At 38.5% G+C, this 12,960-nt stretch overlaps 1 protein-coding gene across 1 annotated transcript in view; it reads right to left on the minus strand.

Moving 5' to 3' along the window:
- Window positions 1-298: 298 nt before the first annotated feature.
- ABCB5 (ATP binding cassette subfamily B member 5) overlaps window positions 299-12,960 on the minus strand; it is a 108,222-nt gene continuing 95,560 nt past the window's right edge. The window contains 6 exon segments of the mRNA XM_065883968.1: window positions 299-496; window positions 2,152-2,298; window positions 7,957-8,130; window positions 8,133-8,168; window positions 9,977-10,140; window positions 10,143-10,173. Of these exon segments, the coding sequence (XP_065740040.1) occupies window positions 299-496; window positions 2,152-2,298; window positions 7,957-8,130; window positions 8,133-8,168; window positions 9,977-10,140; window positions 10,143-10,173 (750 nt within the window).

Genomic DNA, 12,960 nt, shown 5'->3' on the forward strand with positions numbered 1-12,960 from the left:
CGGAGCGGCTGGGTCCATGAGCCATGGCCGCGGGGCCTGTGCGTCCGGAGACTGTGCTCTGCAGCAGGAGAGGCCACAACATTGAGAGGCCCGCGTACCGCAAAAAAAAAAAAAAAAAAAAATCTGAAGGGAAGATGGTGTGTAAACAGAACATGTCTGTACTTGAATAGCATGATTCTATTGATACATGCAGTAAAGGAGATCAAAGCATGCCAAATAATTATTAAGTAATTCCTAATTCCTACTAATTATTCTTTGCATTACACAAAGATCAAAATATGTGTTAACTCCAACAGCATCACTGCACTGACTGTGCATTTACTAATTTAAAATATATGTCTCGATTTCTCAGGAGCTCTTGATGAGTTCCTTGTTCCTTTATTTTTCCACTGTGCAGAACCACTATCAGATCTGCATTCTGTATCGTGGAGAGTCTGTGAGCCACAACTAGGCATGTCCTCCCCTTACTGGCCTTATCAAGGGCATGCTGAACCACCTGGAAGAGAGAAGGACCTGTGATTGCTACCTTGGGTTAAATGCTAATAAACTTGCGCAAGTCAAATTAATTTAGGTAATCTAATAACATTCATTGTGTATTTGCTTATCTCCAAGGAAACTACCCTACTTTGTGAAATACCCTACTCAATAGAAATCTAGAAAAAGTAATTATAGACACATTAAGTAATACTTTTAATTTGAAGAGCTTTCGTGACAATGAATAAAAATTAGGTGGTTATTTGTGTGTAAGTAAGTGGTTCCAAAGTCAAAGCCGGAAAGTAGTATTTCCATACCCAAGTGGAATTGTCTAATTTACTTACTTCATTTCTTCTCACAGTTTTATTTTTTTATTTGTTTGTGTTGGTTTTTTCTTTCTTTTTTTTTTAATATTTAGTTGTAAAACTGTCCTGGCTAAAGCAGCATCTCAGCTACAATGAGGTTATAATGCTATATAAGAAGAAATGAGGGAATTCCCTGGCAGTCCAGTGGTTAGGACTCTGCACTTCCACTGCAGGGGGCATGGGTTCAGTCCCTGGTTGGGGAACTAAGATCCTGCATGCCATGAAGCATGGCCAGAAAACAAACAACAACAAAAAAGAAATGAAAGTGGAGGGTGAAAACCAATATTTGCTGAGTATATAAAATATTCCAATGATGGATATTTCATTTAAATTCTTTCAGTAACTCTGTGAGGATTATTTTCATTTCCCTGATGAGTAAACCAAGATTTGAAAAGTCCAGGTCCCTGGACCTAGGCCACACTGCTAGTAACTGATGAATCCAGGATTACAGCCCAAATATGTCTGGTTCCAAAAGTCCCATTTTTTTCTTTCATAACACACTGTCTCCTTGGAAATAAAGAATGATAATCATCTACAAATAGCAATTGTGTGGTGATTAATCACATGGGATCTTAGGTCAGACACCATCTATTAAAATTTAGGGAAGTTTCTTAACTTTTCTAAGCCTTAGTGTGCTGATCTGTAAAATGAGCATAAAATAAGCTAATTCATCAAGTTGTTGTGAGATAGTAGTATATAATAAGCACTTGATAAATATGAAAGATTATAATTCATTCAACCAACATTCATTTAACAAATAAGAACATGCTACATGCAAGAACTATTAGGGGACAAGGACATAGTAAAATTAAACATCTGAAGGACCTTGCAGTGTAGGTTTATCGTTACATGTCTGTTTGCCTCCTTGTTTCCTTCTCAAACAGAGCTAATAGTCTATAGAAGGTAGAGTAGCAGGCTCCAACATTGCAGTGTAGATCACTCTTTTATATATGTAGATTGCCTTATTATTTTGTTTGGCATCATTAAAATAATAATAAAACAGGAAAGTAATTTTCATTGGGCTTTTTCCTTGAGTGGAGAAACATTTCAAGAATTGGGTCCCTTTTGATAATGAGACCAATTCAAATGAGAAAACCTTTCTAAAACATGAGATGCCCTGTGTCCCAACTCTCTCCCACCTCCCCACCAGCCTCTAACCTTTTTATAAAGGCCAAAACCTTAATTACAACTGGTGACCCTATGACTACAATTCTCTCCAGGCCTTTCTTCCCCAAACTGAGCTTCATTTCTTCCACAATACTCCACTCTCATACGTCATATTACATCCTGAGATGAAAGAAGAGGATGTTACCTTTTCACTCTCATTATCAAGGGCTGAAGTGGCCTCATCCAACAACAAAATTTTTGGTTTTTGGAGAAGAGCCCTTGCAATAGCTAGTCTTTGTTTCTGGCCACCAGAAAGCTGTGTTCCTTTCAGTCCAACTTGTGTGTTGTATTTCTATTACAGGAACGTGTAATTAAGAAAGCAAGGCTTGGTTATTTAAATTAACATGGCAACTGTAGGCGAGAGCCATCTAAATATTTCAAATTTTGCTACTCTCTAAAATTTGTGTCCCAACAAGTACTAAAATCTATTCTTGGGCTTTGTTGCTAATAAATGCTAAACCAGCAGTAAACACTACCATCTCATTTACATATCTAATCTGATCACAAACAGTAGACCTTTGCCATTGTGCTTCTACAAAGGAATTGTTCAAATTAAAGCATAAGAAAAAAAATTATTAGGGAAAAAAAGTTCCCAGTAAGCACAAATCTTTCCCCATTAAGTTAAATTGTCTTCTGTTTTCAGATCAAAATGATTTAAAGTATCGTTTTAAAGGAAATCATTGGGTTCCTTAACTTTGACTTTCACCAACCCTCTATGGGCACATCTCTCCAGATACCGTGATGCCCTTCTCAGAGGTGCAGGTATCATCCTAGCAGTAAGTTAGGCTGACATCTTGAGACAGTCCATTCACCTTTTCAGGCCATGATAGTGACATTTAGCACTTCACAATGTTTCTACACTCTCCTACATACTAATGACCCCTTTTTCAGTATTACCCTCCACGGAAGGGTAAAGGAAGTTTTTCACTTATCCTGAAGCCATCCTAAATCACAATGGATTAGCAAGCAGGCTCCCACTTGCTTTCTAGGTTGTCCTGTTAACTCTGCTTCCCTCCAAGGTTTCATACTGCTTTCTAGTAGCCCTTGCCAGTTGTCTGAGAAATACATGCCATTGGTACCCAGACAAGGATGTGTGGATGGATGAGCTCCACTGGGAAAGTGAGTCCAAGTGTACAGCCTTCTAAAGGTGGATCCTGTAGCAGCATTATAGAGAAGATGCAGCACATGACTGATGTGCTATTTATGTTAGTGCCCTGGAAAAGCCTGATTCAATTGCTTTCCCTCCATACCTGGCTGCCTTCAGGAGGTGCCTTTCCAGCAGAGTGGGTTTCCAGAGAGCCTATGATATAACTTTATAACAAATGTGTCTGCTTCATGTCAAAGTTCATTTTTCAACTTAAAATGCTCAGTTGCTTACTTTATATCAAACAATGGGTATCTGAATTACTAACGCCCAGTAAAAGCATCCTTTCTGAAGTGAATGCTCTATGAAGAAAACAGACTTTAGCTAGCTCCTCTGTGATTTTTATCTGGGATTGCTAGCACGCTGGGTCTCTTCCTCCTAAAATGCATTTTATTAAAATTGGAATCATAGGGCAACAGATAATCAGGTAAAACTCTGTAGTTCATTTCCACACACTGCAAAGTTCCCATCTCATTAAGAGAATTCAATCTTAAGCCAAAAATTGAGAGAGGATTGGGTGGGAATGATAATGGGCTTGTAGCTCTTTCTGCCAGTCCAGCTTAAATTGTAAATGTATGTGGATTCCTCTATTATAGCTGAAGAAGATACAATACTAGCTTAGAAATCACTTTGCATCTCTTGGCCTTCTCTGGCTTGCAGGGAGATGTAAGTCTCAAGAATGAATTGGTTGAAAATACAGTTCAGATGTTTTTGCCCATCATTAAGCAGAACAGATTATAAATGTGACTATACACGTCGTCTCAATAGCAACCCCAAAACATATTCAGACACTTAAACTGAAGGTTTTTGTTTGTTTTTAATGAAGAACCATAGGCTTTCATTCTTTCCTGTTTAAACTGAAAATCTAAATTTTCTGGTAAACACTGGGATAGTGAGTGCCCTAAAATCACCTGTTTTATGAGACACTGAAGGGGTAATGGCTGTTCAATGTGAACCTGGGTCTAAATACCAGTTGGATCCTGGAGGGAACATCAGAAAGAGTCTAGTCCTAAACCAACTGCATTCTGGAGATTCCCTGCAGGCCCTGGAAAGGAGTTTCAGGGTGGTTCCAGTGGGAGACATCATGTGGCTTGACTGAGAGCTGCCACCCTGTGAAATTGTGGCCGCTAGGGGACATCTACACCTGCTGTGTTTCTCCGAGGATCCTCAAGACCAAGTCAGTGTTATGCCAACTCGTCTTCCAGGCTGATATTTCCAAATGCCTGCAGGTTATCTCCATGGCACATACCATAGATGTGTTACCCTTAGCATGCTCTGAGTTGATGCTCTGCTATTCACCCTCCTGCCTTGATCTGCCAGATAGGTCCATAATCCTTTATCTGAAACCCACAGGGCTATATTTGTTTAAGAAGTCTATTTTTTTTTTTACTTTAGAAGAAAATATACTGTAAATTGTACATACTATATATTATATATTTAATATGTGATATATATTATTTAACACCCCCAGAAAGGGCTGGGTAGCAACCAGTAATCAAATATATGAATATTTCTGTAGAAATATTTGACAATTCATTCTAAGTAGGACTAATAAAGATTTCATAAAGCCTCACATCATTTTGGCCACCCAACAAACTGACATCAAACACATGGTCTTTGTGCGTGAAGGGGAGAGGAGGGCATGGAGTTTAAGAACTTTTGGAAATTGGAACTGGGGGAAGGAAAATGTGGACCTGAATTTCTCTCATCTAGACTGTTGTAATGTACCAGGACTTGCCCCTTTCATGCAGTGTATGCCATTGCCACAGAGACCACAGAGCCTCTTGCATGAGCAAACAAAAGGCTGAGTTTCAAATGCAATTATTTTCTTTAAAAATTTGATCATGTCAGTTCTCTGCCTAAAAATGTCTAGCGGTTTCCCATTTCCAAACGTAGCCTGGTAAATCAGAACCTTCGCATTTAGTCCATGTGCATATTTTGTTTGGCTTCTTCTTCTCAATTCCCAAGTTTATGCTTTATGCTCAGAATTTTAAATTTATTTTCCCCAAAATACCTAAAACCCTTTCACATATATGTGTTTCTTCATGAGCTTATTCTGCCTCCTAAGAATGGTGTTGTCCCCTCTCTGCCTAGTGAACTACTCATTCTTCAAAACCCAATTCAAAGCAACATCCTCTGTGTGGTTTTCTCTGAGCTCCAGTGACACCATCGAGAACATGAAGGCCAAGATCGAGGATAAAGAAGGCATCCCCCCTGATCATCAGAGGCTCATCTTTGCAGGCAAACAGCTGGAAGATGGCCACACTCCTTCTGATTACAGCATCCAGAAAGAGTCGACCCTGCACCTGGTCCTCCGTCTGCGGGGTGGCTGTTAATTATTCAGTCTTGCATTCATAATGCCCAATGATGGCATCACTCTGCACTCTAGCCATTTGCCCCAATTTAAGATTAGAAGTTACCAGTTTTAGTAATAGCCGAACCTGTTCAAAATGTTAATAACGGTTTTTTTGCACGGTTAAAAAAAAAAAAAAGGAGACTTTGTCATTCCTTCTTCTGTACTCTCACCATATGCTCTGTGTGTTTTTATTCCAGCAAGCTGCCCAGTGTATTATGTACTTTCTTGCTCACTTTCTACAGACAACCTTAAGCTAAGTCCTGACAATCCACTTTTATGACATCTTTTACATCCTTTTCCTTGTTTTACTTCACTTTATAATTATTAATTCAGGTCTTCATAACTTAACCCTGGAAATAGCTCCTAAGTGATCCCCCAAATTCCCTATCTTCTCTTCACTCCAAATGGTCATTTTCATTGCTGCTAGACTAGTAGTTCCACTGTCCTATTCCAGAATGATATTTTGGCACCAGATTTCTCTATGGTTGTATATATTTTAGGGGTAACAGTGATATGAAGGTAAACTAAAGTTTAAAACACTGAGAAACGGGCTTCCCTGGAGGCGCAGTGGTTGAGAGTCCGCCTGCCGGTGCAGGGGACACGGGTTCTTGCCCCGGTCGGGGAAGATCCCACATGCTGCGGAGCGGCTGGGCCCGTGAGCCATGGCTGCTGAGCCTGCATGTCTGCAGCCTGTGCTCCGCAGCGGGAGAGGCCACAACAGTGAGAGGCCCGCGTACTGCAAAAAAAAAAACCAAACAAACAAAAAAAACAAAAAAAAAACACTGAGAAACAAGCTATTCTTTCTTTTGGAAATAACATCATCTTGATTCTCAAAGTTTATTGTAAAAAGGACACTGAATCTCTGCAGTATGTAGTTTTGGGTGAATCTGAGAAATAGTATAATGAAAAGAATGAAAGATAATAAGCAATTTAAGGACAAAAGTCAAATGGTACAAATATAAAATGGATAGCATTTTACCATGTATAAATTAAAGAAAAAAACCTATCAATCAGGAGTATGTGGATAATAATCTGACCCTGAATCAATAACGCAATGAATGCCTTAGTAAAAAAAGGGAAAGACAAAGGGTCACAATATTGATAAAAATATGTTACTCCTTCTATTATAGGTAGTAATGAAGAACCTTACTGGAGTTAGGGAAATTGTATTAAAGGCCCATTTATAGTTAGAGGCATCAATTAGTGTGGACAGGAGATGGTGAGGGAAGATCTAGTAGTATAAAAGAAAGTATGGTGACGAGTATCCTCCCCCAAAGAACAGGGCACTAGATTAGTTGTTTGATATAATGCTTACTAAACTTTGGCATTTCCTTTTAAAGAGAGCTAGAAAATCACATTATAAAAGTTGTTTCCAATCAAAAGTAGGTATCTGTATTTTTATTTTATCTATGTGTATATGTAGGTTTAAACAGATATTGCAAGAATTTTAAGGGGCAGTTACAGTGTCTCTATGCACTACTTCTGGATTTGTATCAATGCTTGCTATGCTAAAGGCTTCTCTACAGTTAGCCAAGATTTTTAACTTTTCTGAGATTTTGTGTCAGCCATCACAGCCAATACAGAAAGGTCACAAAAATGGCAGGCATTTACTTAACACTTGAGTGGGAAAAGGAGGCCCTAAACAAGTCAATAAGCACCAGGGTAATTTTAGACTGTGATGAGTGCCCTTAAGACTATGTGATAGGCTATAAGGGCTGGTGGGGACTCTTTCAAATAAGGTGGCCAAGGAAGGCCTCTGCAAGAGTGACGTCTGAAAGATCTTGAAAGTTAAGGAGCTGGCTCTTCAAAGAGCCAGAGGAAGGGAGGCCCCAGCTGAAGAAATAGCAAATGTAAATGTCCTGTGGTAGGGAAGAACTTGGCCAACTGATGAGACAGAAGGAAGCCAGTGTTGCTGGAGCAGAGGGAGCACATGATGTGCAAGGCGCTGGAGAGGCAAGCAGGGCCAGATCATCGAAGGCCTTGCCAGCCACATAAGGAGTTTTGACTTCATTCTTCATGCAAAGGATGCCATTAGGAGGTTTTAAGCAGGGAGGGGTATGATTTACTTTATGTTTTTAAAAGATCCTTCCAGTTGCTGTGAGGAAGAATTAGAAAGGGGCAAGACTGGAAGCAGGAAAATAGCTTAAAAAGCTACTAAGATTGTCCAGAGGCGGATGATGGTGGTGTAGACATGGCAGAGTATAAATGAATAGAAGGTATAGAATCAAAATATGAAAATTAATTCAGTGAATATTAATACAGTTTGGTCTTGGAAAAAATAGTCACACAAAAATCTCAAATTTTGCTTTTTATATCTAACTTTATATTAGCTGCTAGAAATAACTAAATTGTATAATCCATGGAGCACATAAAAATAACCACTTAGGCCCAATAAAATACTTGGGCTTACTTGACAGCTTTGTAGTTCAAGATTTCAGACTTTTTCTTACCTCAGGGAGACTCTCAATAAAAGAGTGGATATTCGCTGCATTTGCTACTTCTTTTATCTCATTCAATGGCACGACACAGCTGTTATCACCATAGGCAATGTTCTCAGCAATGCTACAGTTGAATAGCACAGGCTCTTGAGAAATGATTGCTATTTGGGAACAGAGCCACTGTACTGTACGTTCAATTCCTTTGCATCCACACCATCAAAGAGCTGCCAAAAGCAGAACGGAAAATGGTATGTGAAGATCCAACAACTGTATCATGTTCCGGTTCACGGTATTCAAACATATACAAATCATAACAAGAAGGTTAGGAATTCAAGCTGTTTCATAGTATAATGTTACCCAAGGAAGGTTCATAAATCATATGTTGTATAGAAGCAGACAGCATGTAACTGACTAAAGTACAGACTCCTAAACTTACTTGACATTTCTAGGAATGGCTATATATTCTAGAGACCTGCTCACAGTCTAGAATAACGTCTGGTGCTCTGTATTGAAGTCAGATAAAAAAATACCAACCTCCACTGCAACAGGACCCCACTTTATTAAAGCCTGGTGAGAGAGTAGGTGCAGATTGATACAGTAGTCCACATGCAGAAATAAGTCATTTTGTACAAAGCCATGTTTATTCACATGGACGTATAACAAAATTCAAGTGACATTTGATGAGCATACCTATTATGTGATGGGGACTCTTCAGACACTGGGGAAACAGGAATAAACAAGACAAAGCTCTTACCCTCCTGTAGCTTATATTCTGGTGGAGAGAGGCAGGCAATAAGCACACAAACAATAACATCAGAAAAAAGAAAGTGTCATGAAGACAAGATAATGGGATAGAGGGTGACTAAGGGTGTGGTGAGGATTTGGGAAGGGGGCGACGGGATGCATTATATTCTATCTAAGGAAGTAGCATTTAGACTGAGACATGAATGATGAGAAGACATTGGCAAAGAAGTTAGAGTAAGAACATTCGAAGCAGGGGAATAGCAAGAACAAAGGTCCACAGTGTGTTTAAAGGACATAAAGAAGCCAGTGAGACTGACACACAGTGCATAATGAGCTAGGAGGGGTAGGAGAGGAGTTTGGAGAGAGAGGCAGGGGCCAGATCATGAACGACCTTGATTTGATGGTATGGACTCTGGTTTATTGTAACTGTGGTGGGAACTCATTGGAAAGTTTAAAGGAGGGAGTGTGCTATGCTATGTGCAAATAGGTGAATGTCGCCTGATTTTCATACTCATTGTTAACTCATTGTTTTCTCTTGTAACAAGGCAGCCATTTTGGACTGTTCCATTTTTCAAAGAGTCTTTGAGACTCTGTGATGGGGAAAAGACTGTAAATTGCAGCAGAAGGATGACTAACATGACAATTTTTGACTTTTATGGACTTATGGTTTTTTGTGGGGGTAGGAGAAGGCAGAACAGGAAATTGTCTTTGTGTGTGTGTAATTTGGTGGTGGTTGTGGGGAGAGAATAATTGAAAATCTGAATACAAGTTAAAGTAAGAAAAGTGCCAGGTGAGAAAAACAGTCCTTGGAGTTCAAAGGAGGGAGAGGTTGCATTTTTTTGAGATCAGGATGCAGAACTTAACGGAGCTGATTGAAAGAAGCTCTAATCATGTCTAAGGTTTTGAGAGTTGGGAGGTGGAGATGGCCAGAGTGAATAGCAGGAAGCCTGAACCAGGGAGGCAGAACAGAGTGACAAAAGAGCCCAGATGTTGATATTACACCCATCTTCCAACACCTGTATTCTAAGAGAATTCCATGGCTTAAAAGATCAAAATTTCTGCTCTATAATGGTTGAAGAATCTTTGGAGCTTTCATCTTAGCCTCAAAGTCCTATCCATCATTTCTGTTATTGGTTTGCTTATCCTCTTAGTTAAGGCATAGAGATTTTTTTTTTTAACTACTGCACTGTTTGCCCTCCCCAAATCAGCAAGGATGCTTAAGCCCAAGGGAATGTTTAAGAATAGCCCCACTAACCCCCAGATAAGTTGTATTTGAATTCAGTCTTACCACTTGCCCTTTCACTGGGTCATAAAATCTCTGCAGAAGTTGGACAGAAATGCTTTTCCCACAGCCACTGCTCCCAACAAATGCTACAGTCTTCCCTTTCTCAATGCTGAGGGATAAACTGTGAAGGATTAGAACATCTGGGCGGCATGGATAGAAGAAAGAGACTCTCGGAACTCTATATTCCCTTCATATGTGTCCTGTGAAAGAAAGCTGGCAGTGTTTAGAGGATGACTTAGAAAGGCTGTAACAAATTATAGCACATTGGCTGAGTGCTTTCTGAAAATTGTGCATGTTTCCACAACCATTTTAATTTTATTATTTTTAAAATAAATTTATTTATTTTTGGCTGCATTGGGTCTTTGTTGCTGTGCACAGGCTTTCTCTAGTTGCGGTGAGGTGGGGCTGCTCTTCGTTGCGGAGTGCAGGCTTCTCATTGTGGTGGCTTTTCTTGTTGTGGGCCCTAGAGTGAGCGGGCTTCAGTAGTTGTGGCACATGGACTCAGTAGTTGTGGCTCGCGGGGGTCTAGAGCACAGGCTCAGTAGTTGCTGCGCAAGGGCTTAGTTGCTCCGCAGCATCTGGGATCTTCCTGGACCAGGGCTCGAACCCGTGTCTCCTGCATTGGCAGGCGGATTCTTAACCACTGCGCCACCAGGGAAGTCCAACCATTTTAATTTTAAACATTGTATTCCTTTCTATAGAGTTGCTGACTGCATATTTGTTTCTGTCACTTCTGTTGAGATTTTTTTTTTTTTTTTTCTGTTGAGATTTTTATATCTGTAGTTCTTGTCTTCACTACGGGACTTCACCAAGTTCCTAAAATCACTAGTTTCCTTTGGCTTCAGTACCCAGTCACAGTGCAATCTGTAAATTAGCTGTTTGACCAGCTGCTCTAAATAAATACATTAAAAAAAAAGTAGTTTGTGCTTTATAGACATTTATTGCTTAATTCAGCATAGCTGGGGTCCTCATCAACTGTACATATGTTTTTCTGTTGTTTTTCTTTTTGCGGTACGCGGGCCTCTCACGGTTGTGGCCTCTCCCGTTGCAAGGCACAGGCTCCGGACGTGCAGGCTCAGCGGCCATGGCTCACGGGCCCAGCCACTCCGCGGCATGTGGGATCTTCCCGGACCGGGGCACAAACCCACGTCCCCTGCATCAGCAGGTGGACTCTCAACCACTGCGCCACCAGGGAAGCCCCTATAAATGTTATTTTTGTAGGTTGGACCATGTTTTACAGTTAATATACATTATATTTTGAATTCAGATTTATGTTAATTGATCATTTTTTGGCAGTGACACTTGCTTAAAAGTTTATCTTTCTCTCTATGCTTCTTTCTCTTTAGTGGTTGGTAATTTGTAAACCAATACTTATGTACACCAGGGATGTTTATAAAAGACTTTCCAGAATGATCAGTAAATGATGATTAACTTTCCATTTAAGTATTTGGTTCATAAGATTTTAGGTTCTTTTGAACTTCATGTTTGCCCTCAATCAACTGCATTTTAAGTAGTCAGGTTTAATAGTCATGCTCAGCATATTCCAAGCCCAGTATATAGGTAGGAGGCGGGGGTAGGTGGAGGGAAGGAGTACCAAAAACTGTTTGACAATGAAATTATTCTGTTGTCAAAGGAAAGAAATGTTAACATATGGTTAAGAGGTCTAGAATTAGAAAAAAATATTTCCTGGAAGGATATATGCCAAAATATTAAGTTTAGTAGTAGCTTATTTTAAGCTTATTCAATGCTTTTTGTTTTGCCCACTACAACACATGAATATTATTTGTGAAAAAAAAGTTTTTAAAATAACATCAGGATACTGCAGAATAATGAGAGTGCAATTATTTCTGTGTATGCTCTGGTGCCTTTTGGAAAGGCATAGAGAGATGTTCTAAATTTCTAGACTTAATACCTTTAAAAATTTATTCCTACTATTTTAAACATTTTGTTATGGAATATTTCAAACTTCTATAAAAGTAGAGAGAATAATATGTAACGGACTGCTATATGCCTATCTCCCAGCTTCAATAACTATCAATATTTGCCAATTTTGTTTTACCAGACTTTAACTTTTTTAAAGCATAGGAACTGATATTTAGAAGTATACATATATTAAATAAAGTAAAGATTAAATAACAATTTTGTAGTCTTTATAAGGAACATTTCCACATTCTATGTCTTGTATACAGTTCTATGAGGACATTTATCAATGAGATGCTCAATCCCTCTATTGTAATGTTTAGAAAGAAATGAGTAGTAATATTAAATATCTAAATTCTAAGATTAAAAAAGTTTCCTACATACTTTACTTTCCAAAAGACAAGTATAAAATCTTCTTTTGACAATAATGTATCTTAGAGTATTCTATTTTGAGAATTTCATGGTCTTTTTGTTTCTAACAACCAGCATTCCTTTTAATAATTATGAAGTTCTAGTGATAATGTACTATTTTAAGCTATCGTACATATAAATCTACTGTTAAAATTCTAGAGGGAAATACTCTTAAATGAAAATTTTCTTTTAAGTATATACCTAATAGCTATTCTTTTAAATTTAAAATGTCTAGAAAAATTGAATATATGTTTAATGTATAAGACTACTATTGAGAGACTTATTTTGAAATTATACGATCTTCCTATTGCTTCCCTTTTAATATTCACAGTCTTTTAGAGTTTGTGACTAAATATGTGCATGTGTTTTAATATTTAATAATTTAATAAATATAGTTCCCTTTTTCTCTCTTTTGTTTGCAGATATATTTCCCATGAAAGATGGCATCTGAAGTTGCAGGGCACTATTTACTTTGCATTTGTTATCAGAGGAAAAAAATGAATAAATCCTAATGCAAATCTTTATCCCAGACTAAAACTTTTGCAGTCTAAGTAAAATGAAATATATAAATCAATAATTTGTTCCAGAATATTCTCATGGCATCAGGCAAATAAATAAACTAGAAGCACATATTTTAAAATATAAAGTCTGTACAT

Source organism: Phocoena phocoena, chromosome 9, assembly GCF_963924675.1.
Source record: "Phocoena phocoena chromosome 9, mPhoPho1.1, whole genome shotgun sequence".
In the NCBI taxonomy this organism is placed as follows: Eukaryota; Metazoa; Chordata; class Mammalia; order Artiodactyla; family Phocoenidae; genus Phocoena; species Phocoena phocoena.